General features: G+C 40.3%; 1 protein-coding gene across 4 annotated transcripts in view; it reads left to right on the forward strand.

Annotated features, from left to right (window-relative positions):
* The first annotated feature begins 487 nt into the window (after positions 1-487).
* The window catches only part of pdgfrb (platelet-derived growth factor receptor, beta polypeptide), a 30,406-nt gene continuing 9,743 nt past the window's right edge, over positions 488-21,150 (forward strand). The window contains exons 1-16 of one of the 4 annotated variants that reach the window (XM_030738853.1): positions 488-965; positions 11,484-11,570; positions 11,711-11,785; positions 12,343-12,660; positions 12,973-13,230; positions 13,436-13,566; positions 13,986-14,151; positions 15,284-15,464; positions 16,638-16,753; positions 16,917-17,040; positions 17,179-17,390; positions 17,643-17,737; positions 17,836-17,968; positions 18,938-19,042; positions 19,377-19,487; positions 20,926-21,082. In XM_030738853.1, the coding sequence (XP_030594713.1) occupies positions 11,737-11,785; positions 12,343-12,660; positions 12,973-13,230; positions 13,436-13,566; positions 13,986-14,151; positions 15,284-15,464; positions 16,638-16,753; positions 16,917-17,040; positions 17,179-17,390; positions 17,643-17,737; positions 17,836-17,968; positions 18,938-19,042; positions 19,377-19,487; positions 20,926-21,082 (2,156 nt within the window). In that variant the 5' untranslated portion in view covers positions 488-965; positions 11,484-11,570; positions 11,711-11,736. Of the gene's footprint in view, positions 966-6,755; positions 6,836-9,369; positions 11,571-11,710; positions 11,786-12,342; positions 12,661-12,972; positions 13,231-13,435; positions 13,567-13,985; positions 14,152-15,283; positions 15,465-16,637; positions 16,754-16,916; positions 17,041-17,178; positions 17,391-17,642; positions 17,738-17,835; positions 17,969-18,937; positions 19,043-19,376; positions 19,488-20,925; positions 21,083-21,150 lie in introns of those variants that run through there. The other 3 variants (XM_030738851.1, XM_030738854.1, XM_030738852.1) reach the window with 3 other exon arrangements.

Below are 21,150 nucleotides of genomic sequence, written 5' to 3' on the forward strand. Positions count from 1 at the left end.
AAGGAGAGAAAGAAGCGGGTAAGGATGGTGGGAAGTGTTGACTTATTTTATGCAGGAAAAATGAAAAAAAGAAAAGACATGAAACAAAAACACGATAGAGGAGGAGATGTGAGGAAACAGGCTCACTGAAGCTAAAACCACGTTTAACCACTTTTATGCCTGTTTCTAACAGCGTGATTATACAAGTGAAGTTATTCTCCTGAGAAACTGAGACTTCCATGTTTGTTTCCAAAGCAGGCTGCAATCAGCCCTGCCAAAACCTCTTTTTTTTTCTCTACTTGGACCTCTCACTCACTCTCTCACTCTTTCTCCTCCTTTTTATTGTGTTTGTTGTTTTTATGGAGGGGTTAGATGCGGTCCAGATTGCTGTTGCCAGTAGAGACCGTCTCAGTTCACCTCCAGTTTCTCTCCGCTCCATTCATAAACAAATCGGTCCTGCTCGGACATCTGAGCCACAACCTAAGAACAACAAGCAGAACTGGATCTGTGTTTTGAAGAAACTTGCCTCTCAGCTCTGTTTCAATATTCCCTCCCTCCTCTCCCTCTTCCTGCTCACTCTCAGCTTCAGCAGGGCTGGACACCGACACGCCGCTCAGTGTGTATCCGTCAGGGGTGGAGTGTGCATGTGTGTGTATGCGTGTTTCTGTTGGGAACTTTTTTTTTTTTTTTCCTTAGAGCACTCTTTCTGAGTGTGAGAGTGGAGAGAGAGAGAAAGAGATAGACACCCATGGTGCTGTGATTTGACTAAACAAACAGCCGGGCTCAGTGCGGTACCTCCTCCAACAGACTCCTGGGACAGCAGAGATTAACCTCAGAGTGAACATCAGAGGGATCTATACATTTGGAGCAGCAGCCCCTGTAGAGACAACTCGCTGGAAGTTTCTCCTTTCATTTCCCTCCGCTGGACAGCAACCTTCTTGGTAAAGGAGGAAAGACCTGCCTATGCTTCTAGGGTCCATCTGAAGGTAAGAAGTATTACTTCTTTGTCACTGTCAAGTATTTTATTATAAGTTACAGCTGTTTGGCAGCTGTTGGCAGAAGTGAAACTGGGCTGTACTGATAAAAATTCACTTATCCTGTATGGGAAGCCCACTGTGATAGATTCAGTTTTACAGCCATCAGAGACAGATGCACCTCATCCTCAACACTGGACTCAAAGTTCATACAGCTTTTTTTAAGCTAATAAGAAAATCAGATTGAATTTGGTGAGAACAGCCCTTCAGTCAGTGTGATGTTGTTGCTAGTTAATTGCACGGTGTCTCTTGGTGGTATTTGTTACCCGCATACTTGAATATGTACACAACAGGCATTGCAACGCAGTGTGAAAGAGTGTGAGGAACCTGTTCAAACATCAACATGGTGATGGTTTGCATCTCTGTACACAGACGCTGTTTGACACTTTACACAATACAACTTTAACACTGTTTATCTTCCCACTAAGAGAATGCATTTGACAAGGTGCCCTGGGGTCTAGCGTACACACAAACACACTAGGCTTTATAGTACACGCTGTTTGTATGAGCTCCACTTTGTGCTTCACTGCTAAAGAGCTTGTTTGTACAGCCCTCTTCAGTCACCCTGAGTGAACTGACGGTCCTCACCACTGAACCATCTGCCTCTTTTCCCTCCTTTGAATGGCCCTAACAGAATCAATCTTCTCTGCATGGATTCATGGAGAAGCTCATTGAAGAACCATGGCTGTGGACTGATATCAGACCCGGCATCTGTCAGTGTCAGTGGCTTCCTCTTTGGATGAGTTTTCTTTAATGTTAATACATACCAGCTTAAATTGATAGTTTTATTGCTCAGCCTCCCTTTTATAATGTAGATATCTCATAAACCGGCAACTCGGTCTCATCTCAGGAATGCAGAGACGGGCAGACATAAACAATAAGTTGAAGCATCTCTTCCTGTTCATCAGAAGATTTTAGTAGCTGGAGCGAGTTACATTATAGCACCGTGAGCCATTTCACGGCTGAGACACATGTGGCACGCATGTCTTTTCGGTATAATCCACCACATGTTTTGCACCTGAAAGCCTTCCCGCTTGACTGTTATGTAAGGTCGCTTTGGTATTTCAGTTGCTGGGTTTGTTAACTGCACATCCATCTTCCGCATACAGAAGACCTTTCTGATACAAAAGCATCTGTTGTGATCATCTGTTGATCAAAACATTGTTGGCATGTGTTTTGTGCATGCTGTTCTCCTCCTCTACAGACAGGAATGTCCTTTTGAAGTTTTTGATCTTCTCTGGCTCTGTGGATGTTTCACTCCAGGCACTGTCTAGCATTGTTGTTGTAGATGAACTGCTGGAAAACTGCATACATGTCATACTTTTACCATCAATGGTGCTAGACTGCACTGCATCATTTCCTAGTTTTAAAGTCAGCTGAATGCCTCATTTTGAATAAATTAATACCAAGTTAAAACATTATATTTGCTCTCACAAATCTTCATTGTAAAATTTGAAAAACTTAGTGAAGTTTAACTTCAGTTCTGACAAGTGGGGATTTTCCTGTTTTGCGTCAGGCTGCTGGTATGTACTGAGCAGAGCTCTTCTCCCCGGCCCCGATGCTGTGCAGCCCAGTCGGCTCCATTCCCCCTGGCCCAGACCTAATCCATCGTCATCAGCTGTTTCCTGGCTTTCTGGGCTCTCTGCATGCCAGCAGCTATGAGAAAATGTGCTTCACATTATGACCATGCACAAAACATGCCAGGAGTCTGATTCAGCTCACATGTGCAGGCAGTGCAGATATGTAACTGTTTCAGCTCAACAACAACTTTTGAAACATACTGATCCCATTCGGTACCCCTGTGATTTATCCTCAGTGACCTCAACACAAAGTTGCTGAGCAACCCTCACCTGGAAAACTTGTTTATATTTGGAGGAAATACTGAGTTAAAATACTTATCTCAAATGATACGCTCAACACACAGATGGATATATGTGTTAGTTTTTTCATATTTATAGGGCAAATTCTGACTCATCCCCTGGTGGACACTCATTGCCTGACTCATTAGCCACCATTCATATTTTTTGCCTGAGCTGTTGTTTTACTATCAGTCTCATGCCCCTCTGGTTCTTTCATACTTTATGTTTGAGTTGCACAGCTTTAATGAAAAGTGTTGAGTGGTTCTACAATAAAGCATCCTGTATGGCTGCCTGTCCATCTGGCCTCCCCCTTGCTCCTTCCCTCTTTCCCTCCCACTCGCACAGAGCTGACAGGCAGCTGCATCTCATCTTTAGCCAGGAAGTGATGTGGCTCATTGAGGAAACATTTATTTGATTTATTATATATACATTTTTTTCTTACAATAGCAAACTTTTGGAAGGGATTATTACACAAAGGTGTAATAATCACACAAAGAAAAAGAAGGTGAGTACAAATGTGAGTATAAATATAAACAATACAATAAATACAATACAACAGAATGTAGAAAACTAAGTACATCTACTTGTACCTTATTTGAATATTTTCAGTTTAATGCTGCTTTACTCCCTTGTCTAGTTGTGTACTCTTTTTGCATTTTCTGTAAGTATTTGATGGTAATTATGCTGTGTATGCATACGCACATTTCATATGAATATTTTTAAACAAAACATCTAAAAAAATAGTCTTATTACTGCTTAAAAGTGTTTTGTTAACAAATATTCATAAATTTGAATTAGAATCTAATAACAGTTGCTGAGTTGTCACTACAGGGAAATATCTGCCCACCACAAACGAATAATTAAAATGCTTTTAATTCAAATATAGGATTGTAACTTTAACCTTTAACCTAGCCTTTACTCAAGTAAAAGACTTGATAGACCTTGTATGAGTGTAATATTAGTATCGTGTTATGAGTTTCTGTCTGGATTTACTGCATAAGGATTCATTCAGACTTTCAACAGGAAGTTTTGGTCTCCATCAGATTTTTAAAGCACCAGACTTTCTGGTGTTTGCTCTGTCCTCGTTCCAACAAAAACATGTTGGAACTGGTGATGCAGTGCAGTAAGAAAAGGAGGACAAGGGAAAACACTCTTTTGTGAGATAAGAATATTTTGCACAGTTAAAAATGGATGGGTTGCATTTTGTTGAGTTATTCTGTGTACTTTAGCTTCATTCAAAGCAAGGTATAATAATAATATGGCAAAACTGCACACTGGATAAAATTTCACCAGAAAGGCACAAATAGCATAAATTGTCCACTAATATGAAATTCCCTGTAACTGTTATTCTTCCTTCCCTGTATTCTTAGTGTTTAGGAAAACAGATGGGATTTAAACCCAGTCAGTCCTAATTGTATTCAGCTGTTTCAGTTTCTTTCCTTTTGGGAGGGAGTACAGGGACTGGAAGTGTGTGTAGGCGTACTTTATTTCTCACGAGGCAGGGGGTCTTATACCGTGCAGCAAAAAGGAGGGTACCACCATGCACATGGGTGGAGACACTTTGGAGGAAAACCTTTAAAGGATGTAGCGTTCCTTAATGTCAGCAAATGTATCTGCATGAGCTGCATGCACCTGTATACCCTATGAGCAGTTTTATTGAATTAACTGTCAGTGACAAAAACATCCTGCTGATCTGAAAACTGACTTCGGTGACAGAGGCTGCTTTAGTTTTTTTTAATTGTGATCTTTTTTCCTTCTTTTGTTTCCCTAACAGGTTATTAAACTGATCTCAAACACTAGCCACATCTAAGGCTGTCATTCTACATCATTCAGTTTCACACAGAAGCTCTTTACATACCCCCCACCCCCCACTGCCACTACAGACAGCATTTACAACTCTGTTTAAAAGGCAGTGAACCAAAATCCGCAGTCTCCTAAACATGTGTTGCCTCAGCATGAGTATAGAATTACTTTGGTTTCTGTGATAAGACCTCACAAGCACTGTGTCCAAGTACCGAACAGAAGGAAACCTGTTACAGGAATACTAGGGAGATTTTTCAGTGCTGATAATGCAAACTTGATATGGCTTCAGTGCAGCTGGAGCTTTATAAGTTCCAGCATACAAGCACTTTTTGTCTAGCAGAGGACTTTTCTAATAGCCAGTGTCCTGCCGTGTATTTGTGAAATCTACTTTGAGGTCAGTACAAGTGAGTCACAAATCTGTTTTTGTCAGCCAGATATTGTCATGAGCAAGAAAAAAAAAAGCTTTGGCCTGGCATGAAAATATGTTAAAACACAAAAAGCTTTAGAGCGGAAAAACATGACATATGTTATTTGTCAGAAACTGTTAGATTCAGCAAAAGTGAAAGAATCAGAGGTTAAATTTGTCCAGCTTTTTTAAAGATGCTAAAATTAGATAGATTAGATCAACTGGAAGGACACTCAGAGAGTCCGATTATATGCTTAAAGAAAGTGATCCTTATGTGGACCAGCATTTAATGGGTTCTTCCTGTGTGCTCTATCCTTCTGCCAAGGCAAAGATGGTAGAGGGGGAGGGTGTGCAAATTTTCCAGGCAGTAAAACTCCTCTATTCACACATGGACATTACACAGACTTTAAGCTGAGGGATGATAGGATGAAGTCTTTTCAATGTCTTGTCTTATTCGCATATCATTTTTATGCAGATGATACCCAAATTTACACGCCTATAAAAAGAAATTCTATCAGCTTCTCTAAACCACTACTGGAGCATCTAAAGGAATGTCAAAGCGTGGATATTTTAAATTTATTTTATTTCAGTGAAAGTAAAACTAAGATTATTTCAGACCTGGTGGTGTCTGTGCTGCTTCTCTTTTGGATTTGTGCCTACCGCAGCGGTAAAACCCACAAAAATAAACCTTGGGGGTCAAACCTCACTGTGATTATAAACTAGATAAGCAGTTCAAGAGTCTTTTATCGAAGGTGAAATCTATCTTATCCTTTAAAAATTTGGAACGTCTTATTCATGCTTTTATCAAAATCCATTTGAAGTACTTTAGTGCACTTTACCCTGGCCTTAGCAACACTTTATTTACACGCTTGTAGTCAGCCCAAAATGGTGCTGCTCATCTTTAAACAGGTACTTGCAAACAGGAGCACTTTCCCCATCCAGACTCCTTCCACTGACTCTGTATTCACTTTTTAAAATAGTGCCAACTTACATACTGTATCTGAGCTATTGACTCCATACTTCCCCTCAAGGTCCATGGACCAACTGCTCCTGGTAATCCCAAAAATCAACTGAAAACCAGGGGTATTGTGGAACTATCTCCTTGCCCATGTTAGGATGGCCTTAAAATTGCCTGTTTTTAAAACATATCTTAAAAAAAATTTTTACTCTGCAACTTTTAACACAGATCGAGAGTGGCGTGTTCTTAACTTGTGTTTATTGCTGTGTTGATTGGTTTAGCTGTTTGGTGTATTGATGCATTGCACAAAGTGCTCTATAAATAAAATTGGCATGAAATTGGCTTTGGATTGGATTCAGACATTGTCACTCTCAGTGCTCTTCCAATGTCTTGAGGAGTTCAGGGGTGCAGTGCATGTAGGAAACATTTCTGGAATAGCTGAGTTCTTACAGATATTTAAATGTCATGGGTCACAGCCAGTATGTTCCATAAAAGTCCACTTCTAGCCAAGTACAGATCAAACAACTGGATGGCTTTTTGCTTCAGATGTTTCAATGAGGATGCTTGGCAATGGGTTGAGAGAAGGGTCTCCAGATGTCACTGAATACAGGCCAAGCTATTCTTGTTGTCAACCCAGTATTGCCAATATGTCACTTAACTATGTTTTGGTATTTTTTCAAGTGCTTTCTGAAATGTGAAGACCCTCCTCCTGGTTGATAGCAGGTCATCTCACGAGATACCCTGGTGGTCATTGTCCTCTGACATCCCTGAAAGAAGGCTCTCATTTCCTTTTTTGGTAATTTGACTCTGGATCTAATGCTTGTAGCGTTATGGTATCTTGCTTGATATGATGTATGAAGATGGTCTCAGAAATGAAATATAATGTTTTTGCTGCTAGTTAATGTGAAGTTAAACATTAATTTTTGATAACACATTGTTGCCTCTGTAGACTCTGGCTCCCTTATATGTACACATTTCACTAAAAACAAATAATGTTTTTAAATGTACATTATATATTTGTGTCTTTTGACATCTTGTCACTGTTATCAGAACACATCCTTGCTACTGGTCAGAAAGAACACTTCTGTTGTGAATGCAAATTTTCTTCCTGCCCTCATCAGCCTGGTGGAACTGCCCAAAGTGGTCAATGACATTAGTTAATTTGTATACAAATGTATGAAAAAGTATTAAGTAAACTGTTCCTGCTAAAAGTTATTTACATGTCTGAATCTTTCAGAGGCCTGCAGTGCATTATCTTTATTACACCTCCTGTAATATGCAAAGTGTGCATTAGTCATATTGGAGCATTTGGAGCTGGTGGACACTGAGGCCGCCTGGGGTGGGAACAGTGCATCATGGGTCTGCTGCAGAGAGACCAGAAGGTTTTCCTCAGGGGGGGATGATCAGTCCAAGATGAGTGATAAAAATGGAGGTTTATTTTAACAAAGAAACACTGGGTCAGTTTTTTCCCACAGAGCTTGCCAAAACCCTGTTGTTCAGAGATACATCAAGAAAATGTCGCATCCTTGTAAAAACAAAAACTAAAGAAGACAAATGTGGCATGTACAGTTATTCTGCGCTGTAGATAGTACATGTCCTATGAGCGTCTTGATTGCCAGCAATGGTTCAGATTCTGAGCTATAATTGTTTTCATTGGAAAGATGTGACTTCTAAATTGGAGAAGTTTAGTTTTTTTCATATTGTGGCTTCCTGGACACTTCAGCAGAGTAAACATCGCTGTCTGTGATGCAAGTCTGCGTGTGTGCGCCTTCTGTTGTCTCACTCTATGGTTTGATGTGGTATAACCCATAAGGTATGTTCCACATGTCTGCATGCTCCCTTTGTTGTTTATTCCACTGTCTGGTGATGTGTGTAGTTTTCTTGTGGTGTGTTAATGGTTTGTCATGCTTTGTCATTGGTCTAATTGGCCTATTCTTGCCTTTCATTGCTGTTTTCTTTCTGTGTTGTTTTTGTTTTCTCATTTCTGGTTGTGAGTTTACATCTTTTCTCTGCGAAGCTTGTGAATCAAACATGTTTTTTTCCTCCTTGCCGAAATCTTATGATAGTCATATTTCTACTCGTTGTTGTTTCTTAAAGCATTTGGTTTAGTGGTTGTGATGGTCTGCTGTGTCAGTGATGCATCATTGCTTAACACCCACACAAGGCCACAAAATTTCCCCGTACAGGAAGTCGGAGCTTTCCAGCTGCACTTTGGGAGCCTTTTCAGAAATCCTTCTCTTTTGTTATAGATTACCCCCCCCCCCTCCCTTTTTTTTTTTCCAAGTGCAAGCATACCCCCCCTTGGGAGACACTCAAGCAAACAGTTTGCTGCAAATGTGGTTCTGACAGCCTTTCCCACCTCACTGAGGACTGCTTTATCATTGCCAGATGTCTAACTGAAACATGCAGCTACAGTATATATAGATAATCCCAGGAGTGGGATTACAGGGTGCTGGGGACTGGCGTTTACACACTTAGCTGTATCCCGAGGCTGAGCGTGGGCTGCGTGCATCCCGATGAGGTTGACTTTAGCATTCTTCCTCATTAGCTGGTGACACTTTGAGTGTAGCGGGATTGTTTATGAAAACCAAGAAGGGTCAATCAGCCACCAAATTCCCAGCATCTGTGGGAAGCCTCGTGCAGAGTGATAAGAATTTATCCCCCGTTGTGATTACTATGCCATCACTAACATAAACATTGTTTGTTTGTTTTTGATTTGTTTTGGATTTTTTCAGACCTCCAAGATTACTGTAGGAATGCAATATCCCATTTCAAAGATTCAAGACACCAATAAACATCTGGATTAGAATTTTTTTTTTTTCCAGATCCCTGAAGGTCCTCTGCAGGTTCTGATTCTCAAATCGGGAACCACTTGACTTAATTTATGGACATTGTGTATATTTCTTACTGTAAATGACTCTGTTGGTTCAGACAAAGAGCTGCCCTGTGGATCGGGGATCAAACTGCTACCAAGACTTATTAACATCTTTGAAAGGTTGCCAAACATTCTTGGCAGATTCACTAGAGGCCTGACCCTTTTAAGGCTTTATAACACTATTTGTTCCAGTCTCACACAAAGATCGGACCAGGACAACAATGAGCATTAATCTCAGTGTTAAAAGTGTCTCTCTTGTGGTAGCATTCCCAAACTCCTGTATAAGTGGTCTTCTGGCTCCTTTGGCCCGAGAGCACATCCCATTTTAGGGCTCCACAGTGTAGTAGTTTACAGGTTTGTCTAACAAATGAAAGAGCACTTTTGAACCTGGGAAGAAACACAAATCCTTTTGCATTAGGAAGGGCATCCAGCATAAAAGCTACCAGATCAAACATGCAAAACTGCCTGCTGTGGCGGCTCCTTGTAACAAAGGGAGCAGCCAAAGGCCTCGGGTCATACTCTCACAATGCCCATTGATCAATGTTGCAGCAACCAAACATTATTTTTCTGTCTCTTATCAAGCCCTAAAAAAAAAAAAAATCTGGACTCTTGTTACTCTCAGCATAATGTCTGCTGTCTGATTTTAGATGTAAAGTCACATCCTGCAGTGGCTCTTAATGTACCAGTTTGTTTTGTTTTACCAAGCATATCATGAGCAGCCAGTCACAAAGACATTTGTTAGTTTTCATGCTGCCAAAAGACACATGCCTTTGGCATCTCTGCGTTTGGCTGTTGTCTCCATCATTGACACTGAGGTTACTAGTACTCGTTGAGTGCTGATGCATGGCTTCCTCAGTGGACCGGACCTTGTCGCATGTTGCTGGGGGCCCCCAGGGATGGGGTGACCCCTCCTCTCTTGCCGTCATCACTAGCAGGGTCCCAAGTGTATCAGCAGCCCTGGGAAAGTTTCAGTTTTTCTGTGGGAACATGAACTGTACACTGAAACCAGTGACAAAAAGGGGAAAAGGAGGGAGAGGTCTGTGTCTGTGTGCATGTGGAGGTAGTGTGTGTATGGCTGGTGGGCTGGACTGTAGTACAGCATGTGTTTGTGTGTACATTATATGCATCCAGCAGCCATTATGTGCCACTGAGAATGTTTACGTGCACATGTGAATGAACTCTGACACAAAAAAAGCATAAAATTTCTCTCACTCACTCACTCACTCACTCATTCACTCAGTCTTTCTGCCTGTCTGTTTCTCTTTCACCCCTTTTTATTGGAAGCAGGAGGCGGGGGAGGAAATGGACCAGTGATGTTTTTGGAGCAACTCAAGAGCTCTGAGCTTTTCGTTTTGGGAGCGGAAGTGCCAAAGGCAGTTAATTTAGAGAGACAACATGTATCTGGTTTGAGTAAATGGCTTTGGGTTAGTCACAAAACTTTTTGTACTTCACCACCACCACCAAAATGTTCAGCTCTGTCATCTTGTTTATGCCTGAAAACACCACCTTTAGTAACTTTGTACAGCTTGATGGATACAGTAAAGGTGGTATTGCCAAAGATGTTCAATTAAATTAAAACCACGAAGACTTCCTGTTCCTGATTAGATTGAGAAATGTAATCTTCAAAACATGTGTTCTATCATGTAATGTATGAAAATGATCCAATTTTTAAAAATAGAAATGGAAAATTGGTGTGCATTTTCTTATAAAGATATTAAATGAGGGTACGATTTCTCAAGATACATTTCACAATTTTTCCACTGCCTCACTCCTTCTCTTCCTCCTCCGCCCTCGCTCTTCTCAAGAATCAGTCTTCCGCCCTCTCATTCTTTTTCCCACCCTCTCACATACAGGCCTGTGATCCATCCTTAACTGTTTCCAGACGGCTGTGTGCTGCAGGCCTTAACCCCTATCCTAAACATAACAGCAAACCACCCCTCCCCTCCTCCCTTTGGCCCCTCACTGTGCTCTCACAATTAGAGCTTCAAGGTCTTTGATAACAGTCTTGATGATGGTAAGCATGAGTCCACTCTGACCTCAATAAGTGCTGAATCGATTGATGCTGATATCACTTTGGTGTACAACACGATACCCTATTAGTTTTGCAAAACCATAGCAACCTTTCAGATCTCCAAATACACTCCTTTGTCTGTGGCTTTGGTGAATGCCCTCATTTTCACTTCTGTTTTTACCAAAACCAATTAATGGCTCAGCATGGCTGTAGAACAGCTCGGATGCAGCATTGTTGCCAGTGAGCGTGTTGCAACGCTGCACACAGTGACCCATTTGTTAGTGGGCAGAAAGCTGGTGAACCAGGAACAAAAAGAGCCAGACATTGTTGCTCTGTCCTGGTGCAGCGAGGCATCAAATACCTCCAGAGAGAGCTGCATCTGTACCTCGCTTTCTCTGTGTGGGCCAGTTGCTACTAAAGAAAGCAGCATGACGACAAACTCAATACTTTTTGTTTCCATTTAATAAGAGAAGAGCATAGTTTGATGTCTTTCATTTGAAGCATTTTGTTCTGACATGCAATAAGATTTATTTTCTCACTTAACCTGACCTGCTGGAGCTTACGAGAGCAGGAACCAATCCATCATGATATGAAGCTCAGCTCACATGGACAGATGTTAACTCTGTTCCACTTATTTTAATTGAGGTGAATGCAAAACAGAATTGTGCTGTTTTGTTCATTTTCTGAGTTTTTCTTCTTTTTTTTAAACTATCAACTTAAACAATCTATGAGGCAAAATATTTCTGAAAATGATCTTTTTTTTTTTTCTTTTTTCTTTTTTGCAGAGCAAAGTGACTCGAAGGGCTCCGTGATGAGGAAGGTGACAGCATCCCCGCTCCACCTGACATTCACGTTTACAGGTGAGGACTAAGTTTCAATTTACAGACAAAAAGTGAAAGGCTGTTAAAGGAAGCAGAGGTGGTTTGCAGGGAAGCGAGAAGCTTGAAGCCAAGCTTGGGTGGAGTGTTTTACAATTAAACCAAATAGATACTGCAAGACTGGCATTCTTTCATAACTTATCAAATTCATAGTTAATATGATTTGGATATACGACATAATAATTTGGTGTAATAATTTGATAAGAATGAGTGGGCCATAACTTATAAGTTATTAAATTTGCAAGATTTGTGGTTAGGACAGGATGCTCAAAGAATAAAGGATCTTTGGTTATCTATTAGCTGTGGGATTTCGCAAGACAAATGATGCATTCACGCTCACCCCTGTCATTTTAAATACATTTATCACTGACGAGGTGTCATCATCCTCGCACTAACTTGCTGCAGACAACTCATATCCTTCATCATTTAGCGACAGAGCAGGATCTGACTTACATTGTTGATTTAACCTTTCACCTCATGCTGCAGTCTCTGTGACCTCCATCCTGACCTTTTTTTTTTTCTTGTTGTGCAAACTGCAGCTCTGCTGTATTTCTGCACCGAGTTGTGCTGCCTGGAGATCACGCCCGGTGACAAAGAGTTTGTTCTGGCCAAGGGCTCCTCTCTTACCCTTACCTGCTCCGGCTCAGGAGAGACCACCTGGGGGTTTAAGAAGGATGACGTGCCGTACTTTCAACTGGAACCACCTAAAATTGGTCATCAAAACTACAAGATTGTGCAAAGCGGTCCCACATCCAGTGTTCTGACCTTGTTCAGTGTGAGCTGGAAGCACACAGGCGTGTATCAGTGCATTGATCGACACACTAGAGAAACTGAGGAAGTGGCTGTGTTTGTCCCAGGTGGGGTCTGGTTTGCTAACCTTTTATTTAACTTCCTGATTCAGAGTTTGCAAAGCTGACTGTAAACCACAATTAAAAAAAAAAAAACTCTCTCAGTTCCATGCTGCACATAAATCAAGAACTTCTGACAACATGCCAATTTTTGAATGAGCTCTTAGTGGAGTGAAAACTCCTGGAAGGTCTCTGAGGAAGAAGAATTGAATCATTAGAAAAACATTTTGTTTGTCATATCTAATGTGGAACAGGGAGGCAGCATTTGTTAGATTCACCAGCTAAAAAAAAAAATTAAATGAGTGATGTGTCTGTCTGCAGACCCTGAAGTGTGGTTCATAGAGAGCTCTCATGGCATGGTAACAAAGACCAGTGAGGAAAGCACCATCCCCTGTGTGGTCACCAACCCAAACATTAGTGTCACCCTGCACGAGAGGGACACTGACATACCCATAAATGGGGTGTATGTTCCCAGTGAGGGCTACAAGGCACTGGTGGAGGACAGGAATTACGTGTGTCGTGGGGAGCTGAACGGGGACGTGAGAGATTCTGAGGCCTTCTATGTTATCAGCATTGTAGGTATGTGTTCAGATTGAAGAGCTTATTAGAGAAATAGTTCTTTCCAAAATACCTTTAGAACAAAATCTTTAAGTTTGATCCTCTTCAGTGTGTGCTTTTAAACAACTTAATAACTTGACCATTCTTACTGCAGACTTTATTGTTTGTTAAATTACATTACCAACTCCTTTCCTCTTCTCCCTCATGTTTTCACTTCTCATCCCAGTCCCAGAGGCCATTGACGCCTACATCAATGCTTCAAAGACAGTCCTGAAGCAGGGTGAACCACTAATAGTAAATTGCACAGTGCACGGCGTGGAGTTGGTGAATTTTTCTTGGGATATCCCCAAGAGAGAGGTGAGTAGGAGTGGAGCAAACCAAGCGCTATTGTTCATCTTTCCCTTTGTGATCACTCTAAGGCCTCCTGACCAAGCCCAAATGATATCAAGATGTAGAGACACGCCTCATAGTTTCTATTCTCCTGTGAAACTCTACTCACAAATCATATGGTGCTAGTATTGTACTAACTGGGTCTGCTTGGGTTAATTTTTGGATAACGGGGAAGTTGGATCATCTGTTTTATTTTTGCTGATGAAGTTGTATTTTTTTATATAAATGTAAATTAAAGGCATAGCTTTACCTTGGCACATTTTTCAAAACTTACTTGCAGCTTTTCCCAATAAGTCTTACTGATCAAATAAGAGCTCTCTTAAAGTCTGATGATGATCAATCATATTAAAAATATTGCATCTTGTTCTTGTCCGTCTCCCATCAAGCTTAATGATATTGAGCCACTGACTGATGTCCTGTCTGCCATGAGCATGCGGTCCTGCCTGATCTTCTCTCACACCACAGTGGACAACAGTGGAAACTATGCCTGCTACGTCCATGAGGGTGTCCAAGACCAGAGTGCCTTTGCCAGCATCAACATCACTGTTCTTGGTAAGACAAAACCCCTTTCCACACCCCCAACCTTTCTCCCACCTTCCTCCCACACACACACACGCACATAGACACAAAACTAAAACAAACTGATGCTGTGAAGATTATTATTACGTTTTGCTGACATAAGGAAGACTGCTTATTATGTCAACCTCTAGCTGTTACGGTGGGAGAGGAGTTACTTTTAAAGGAAATGAAGATCACTTCTGTTTATTTCTGTTCAAAGTGTGAAATAAACCTTTAGCACGGTGTGGCTCCCTTGAGTGATATCTTGAGAAACAGAACTTTAAATCAGTGGGTACAGCAACTTTATATTTAGACTCATAGTGTGTCTGTAACCGAGGTTTGACTTCAAATACTAACAAACAGTAAGTCAGCATCTTAGGTACTAAGGTAGGCAGGATTCACCATATGGTACTGCTCTTAATGCTCTGTCTCTTGACCATCACTGCATGCATTATAGGTCAGTTAATGCTTATTCCACCTGCAGTGAGGTGGGTTATATTTATCCTTGAATAGCTTGAACCTCCATGTTTAGTAGAGGCAGGAGGCCAGCTTAATGGTGCGCACTGGACATCTCAGTGGAAAAGACACATAGTGTCTCACTGCAGAAGTTCAAGAATGAAGAGCAGCATTGCAGAAGCAGTTTAATAAATGGTTTCATGCTAAGAAACGGTCACATAAAAAGGGCTTAGACCAAGAAAAGCAGCCTGAATAGAGACTGAAAGCTATATGCAACTTGAACATAAATTTTATGTAAAAATGCAGCGAGTGTCTAGAGCCATCTGCAAAACACGACTCTGTCATAAAACAAAAGGCAGCCAATGAAAGAGAGAAAGAAGAGCTTTGAATGTCCTTCAAGGAGCCTGGAGACTACTCATGGGGTCTTTCAAGCTCACTGGAATTGTACAAATCCTGTTTTTGCCTTACAAACTGTATTTCTATGTATGTTTGCACAGACTTCAATAAATCATTGAACCTATTTTCCATTTTCCTCCCAAACTATAAAGAGAGGAGGGGTTGCTCAAGACTTTGCACAGTACTGTAGATAATTTAAAGTTATTGTTCCAATGAAAACAATTTACTACATTTAGTAAATTGCATATATATGTGCTCCTCTTTTTCTTATTAGAACACGGCTTTGTGGACATTAAACCTGCTCAGCAGCAAAACGTTTCAGCCAATCTACAAGAGAACGTGGAGTTGAGAGTGGAGATCGAGGCCTACCCTCCCCCACAGGTTCACTGGACCAAGGATGGCGCCAGCATCAAGGGAGACAAAACCATCATCGTTAGACAAGAGCATGAAATAAGGTAGAACAGCCAGCCAGTCTTTAGTTTCATACACAAAGCACCCGATCACTTCTTAGGCCTTGCAACATTTAAACAATTAGCAGGACCTATAATAGGGTGACAGCCTCTACAGGTCATTCTGCTCTTGTCAGTCATCACCAGATAAGGCTCTCCACAGAGAGAAACACAATACTCTCTAGAGAGCTGGACTCCATCGTTCATCAAACAGGAACCATAAACACAGAATATCTGTCACAACTCACAAATCTTTCAAACAGATGTCAAATAAAGCTGCGATTAGAGGGCTGTGTTTCCACATTCTTGCCAACACACATTAAAAATCTAAGGGAAATATCAACTGCAGGGCTGATGATAGGTTAACAGAAATAAGCAACCCATGTTAACAAGTTCTACAAATGCACCACCTATAATAAAAAAAGGGAAGAAAAATATCAAGCGAAGACTTTTTTTTCTACTGGATCCCAACTAGAAAGAGCCAAAGTCACCCCCAAAGGTTCAGAGCCATGTACAGCACATGAGACAAAAGTGCTTTGCTCCTGAACTGTCATGCACCCTGATAGTGAGGTACATCATAAACGTTACATCTTCTTTCATGCTGAAAAAAAAATTAAAACAACAAATATAAACAGTAAACTTCATTCTACTGTTTTCTAGTGTAAAATCATCAGCTGGTGCCATCGCGAGTCTTCTTCTTTTCCAAAACTTACCAAATATTGTCATTTAAAACAGCCCATACTCGTTCATACAAAAATCCAAACGTGTTCCAAAAAGAACCGTTTTTCTGGGTACAACTGCATTTCCACAAATGTTGGAATGTTGTGTAAAATATAAAAACAGAATGCAATGATTTGAAAATCTCATAAATCCATATTTTATTCACAGTATGTCAGAAAACATATCAAATGGTTAAAATTTACACAGCATTCCAACTTTATTGTTGGGGTTGTAGAATAAAAGTCGATATGTAATCAGTGGAGTATTCTGTTGAATGTTTAAGTAGGTACGATCTCATTTCTGGCCTTTTGCCAATCGGCTTTGATTTGCGTTGCTCATTAACTAAATTTCTACAGACAAACATTTGGCAGCTCCTGCTCAGTGTTGGAGGAAAAGATCAATGGATAGTCACATATTTTCAAAATTCATCATATTCTCTTAATATTTCTTGTACCTCAGGTACGTAAGTATCCTCACTTTGGTGAGGGTGAGGACAGAGCAGAAGGGCCTCTACACTGTTCATGTTAGCAATGGAGATGATACAAAGCAACTGACCTTTGACCTGGAAGTCCAAGGTGAGCCATATTTGTTTTTTAAGAAACTAAATTATCCCAGTTTGCATGGCGTTTTGTGTATTTTTGACCCACTGTCTGAAAGTGGTGCTTGTGGATGGAAAAAAAGATTTAGTTTTTTCTCTAAGTCAGTAATGATTAATGGCCGCTGCCACCCTGTGTTTAGTTCCCTCTCAGATTAAAGACCTGACTGACCACAGTCTCACAGGGAAAAGACACTTGGTGACCTGTGTAGCTGAGGGAGTCCCAGCTCCAGCCATACAGTGGTACAGCTGTGACAGCATGCTCACGTAAGTCACACCAGTGCCTATTTCATCACTGGACTGTCACAGAGGGACCACTAGGGGGCTGACCAAAACACACTTTAATTTCAATGTGTCTGCTTTGACTGTAAATATTTTTCCCTCTGATTTAATCTCCTTCTGCAGGTGTAGCAACCAGACAGCGTTGTGGCAGCCACTGATGCCAGAGCCCGAGGTGCTGAGCATCCAGACAAATGTGAGCTACAATGAGACACGTAAGGTCAGCCAGGTGCGGAGCCAGGTGACCTTCCACACGCCTCAGCAGGTCACAGTTCGCTGTGAGACCAGCAACCAAGTGGGGCTCTTCAACAGAAGAGACATCAAACTCGTGTCCAGCTGTAGGTGCCCATGTGAAGAATCTCCTGTTTTATTGTTATTTTTTTAAATATATATTTTAGGTTTTAATTACATAACTATAAACTATACCACTTTATCATTAAATGAGTAATCATAATAATAATATAGGATTAAATTATATTTATTTGATTTAATCTAACTACTTCTAAATACTTAGAAATGAATTTCGAGCATGTGTAGATTTGTGTTATTTATATTGTAGCTAATGTTTTGTGTCCTCTTGCCTATTGCAGCTCTTTTCTCCCAGGTGGCAGTGTTGGCTGCTGTGTTAGCCTTAGTGGTCATTGTTATCATGTCTTTCATCATCCTCATTGCAGTTTGGAGGAAGGTGAGAAAAACTCTAAACATTTTTTGTTGCTTTTAGATTTTTCTTCATTAACAATGCTGTATGGATGCGTGCATGTATAAATATATATTTGTTCTCAGAAACCTCGCTATGAGATCAGATGGAAGGTGATAGAATCTGTGAGCCAGGATGGACATGAGTACATCTACGTGGACCCCATCCACCTGCCCTACGACCTGGCCTGGGAAATGCCCCGCGACAATCTGGTGCTGGGTGAGTGCTCATTTAAAAAAGGAGTCAGGAAACTGGTCCTGATGTAACCATGTTAAGAAAACCTAGTGTGTGGTATGTGTGAAATTTAATTGGATGTGCTGCCAGTTCATGCAAATTAGGGAAGAGTGAAACAGACTTAATGAGCCTCAGAAATTATAATCACAAAGCAATAAATGATCTGACAACTGGGAACAAAGGCAGCAACAGCATAAAATATATGTGTTGTAATAAAAATGTATGAGGCACAACCACATGCAATAAATGTGCAAAAAAAAGATTAAAACTTATTGAACTATTTTACTTAAATTCAAGTTTTGGCTAGCTTTAGCTTGTTATTGGTTTAGTAAACTGGGAACATCTAATAAATTTATTCATGTAATGTGTTTTAGTCCTTGTTTGTCTTTGATTCTGTTGTCTTGCATCATTTTTAATTTTCAGGCGTTTAAGAAAGGTGTTTTGTATCCTTTTTTTGTGTTTAGCTGCAGCTAAATTTTCAGCCTGCCTCCGTTTATTTGTCTAAAGAGACGAGTTAGCAGCCTGCTTGCTGCTTAGAGGAGAACAAACACTTCTAACCGGAGCTATTGCTCACCAGCTGTAGTGCTGTGGGTGGTTTTTGTGTTGTCCGGGCCACGATGGAATACTAAACAAACCCTGTTAAACTTCTCTTATCGGCTCCAGTGGTGCTTCATTTTTAAAGCTCTATTTATGAAAAACTTTTAAACTTTTATGTCTAATGTCATGCTGTTAATAGTCAGCTGTTCCCATACAGACAGGACACATCCCCAAGCTCAAGAAAAGCGTGCAATTTTTGTAAATATTATTTTTTTTGCTATAATCCTACCATCTTTGGAAAATAAAATATATTTACTGACACTTTTAGTTTAATGAAAAATCTTCTCCCTTCTTTTTATGGGTCTGATGTGTGCGCCATTCAGATTCTGTCCTTCTGAGCTCTTCTTTGTGTTGCAGGTCGCACTCTTGGATCAGGAGCGTTTGGCAGGGTGGTTGAGGCAACTGCATATGGTCTCACACATTCGCAGTCCAGCACAAAGGTGGCAGTGAAAATGCTGAAATGTAAGCCCTACAATATAAAAACAAAGCCGAAAGCCATGAGTGTAACTTGTGTGAACAGTACAGAGACCCCTGCTTAGCTGTCAGATGTTGTGACACCAGTGCCATATTCCTGTGGGCTCAGAGAGACCAGAGGCCCGCTGAGCTTTAGTTTGCTTGCCAGCCTGATTCAAACTGCAGCTCACAGGTCATTGAACAGTTTGGCAAAGACACAGTGTGTCCTGTTCTCGGTGTTCTTAGTTCTCTTGTTCTTGTACCTACTTCCAACTGTCCTAAGCTTATGCATCTCCTCTTTCCATCTTCCTCTTCCCTTCTCTCCCCCTCTTCCTACATCCAGCTACAGCCCGGAGGAGTGAAACTCAGGCCCTGATGTCAGAGCTGAAGATCATGAGTCACCTTGGTCCTCACCTCAACATTGTCAACTTGCTCGGAGCTTGTACCAAACATGGTGAGCGTGAATCACAATGAGCACCTATGAAATACTGCGCTACTGCACATGACTGTCTGCTCTTTTTTTTTTTTTTTTTTTAATTTGCTTAATGCTAAGAGTACCTGATATCAGTATTAAAGATGTATTCAAGGGAAGTGTGGAGTTCAGTGATATTTGTTGCTTGTTTGATCCTCTTTTTTTTTTTCGTTTTTTTTTGCCACATTTGCCATCAAAATAATCTGCAAACTAAAATGTTTAAAAAGGGGGGCTATTAGTATGGAAATATGCTTTTAAGGAAGAAAGTGCAGCTGATATAAAAGAAAACTTTTAAAATGTAGAAAAATACAGTTATTAAGTATAGCGACAAATTATTCCTTCCAGCCCCTCCCCCCGCAACCCTGAGCAGTATAAGTGGAAGAGGATGGATGGATGGATGGATGGATGGATGGAAATAAAATTAAACAAAGCTATTTTTCTTATATTGTTGCCCAGAAACAAAGTTACTTCACTGGACAAAGGACAAGGAAAGACATCTCAGCTTTCTTACATATGGTTAAACCAAAACTGCTGAAAAGTGAACATGAGGATAAAAAATGGACAGAATTAGTCTCTTTGTCCATTTACGACAGCGTGCTTTCTAAATGGCTCTTTATACAACCTCACCAGACTTTCTAAACCCTTAAGTCTAACCTCTTAAAACAGGACTTTGATTTACACTAAAATCGCATGCATGCTTCTAAGTATTAGCTAAAAAGCTACCATTCATAGCCACTGTGTTACCAAAAAAGATTGTTATGAAACAAAAATTTGTTTCATCTAATAGTGAATATATTCAGATGACCACTGACTCTACACCAATGAAAAAGGTATCATTTAGTTACTAACTCCTCAATACTTTTGGGTGATGATATAAGAGCTCCTGTTCTACAATAAAAAATTCAAAATTATGGATAATGTCTTAATGAGTGTTGGCATGTGTTGCACTTTAAGTAATTGTGGCATTTTTTTAAATGTAATGAACATAAATTAATACATAAAGTGCATTAACTAATGCATCAGAGCTTACAAGTGTTTTTTATTTTACAGCTAGAACTCTTTTTTTGCAAAGGGAAGTATCAAAAGAAAGTCACTCAGTGCTGAAAGCAAAGACCAAATGTGTGTCATTACTTTTTTATTTCTTATTCTTAGGATCTCAGTTTATAATCAGTACATATTTACTTCTCTGGGAGAGAGAGCATTTCTATGTAAAATATAAATTGGAATATATAATACAGTAACTAACAGTATTTTACCAATAATTTATTTTGTACAAATGAAAATGTATAGTTATTGTTTTTATTATTGTTATTAATTATTATTATTCAAACTATAATGATAATTACAATATAGTCTCATTTGCTATTTGTGTTGTGTCAAAAACAATTTTTTTCTTTTACTTCTTGTTCTCCAATCACAGGCCCTCTGTACCTGGTGACTGAGTACTGTCGCTATGGCGACCTGGTGGACTACCTGCACAGGAACAAGCACACCTTCCTGCAGTACTATGCTGAGAAGAACCAGGACTACAACTGCCTCATCTCCAGAGGAAGCACCCCTCTCAGCCAGAGGAAAGGGTGAGACAAGCAGACTGGAGCTTTCAGAGCTGCACAAAAGACCTTTTTAGAATAGAATAGAATAGAAG

Source organism: Archocentrus centrarchus, chromosome 10, assembly GCF_007364275.1.
Source record: "Archocentrus centrarchus isolate MPI-CPG fArcCen1 chromosome 10, fArcCen1, whole genome shotgun sequence".
NCBI classification, from domain to species: domain Eukaryota; kingdom Metazoa; phylum Chordata; class Actinopteri; order Cichliformes; family Cichlidae; genus Archocentrus; species Archocentrus centrarchus.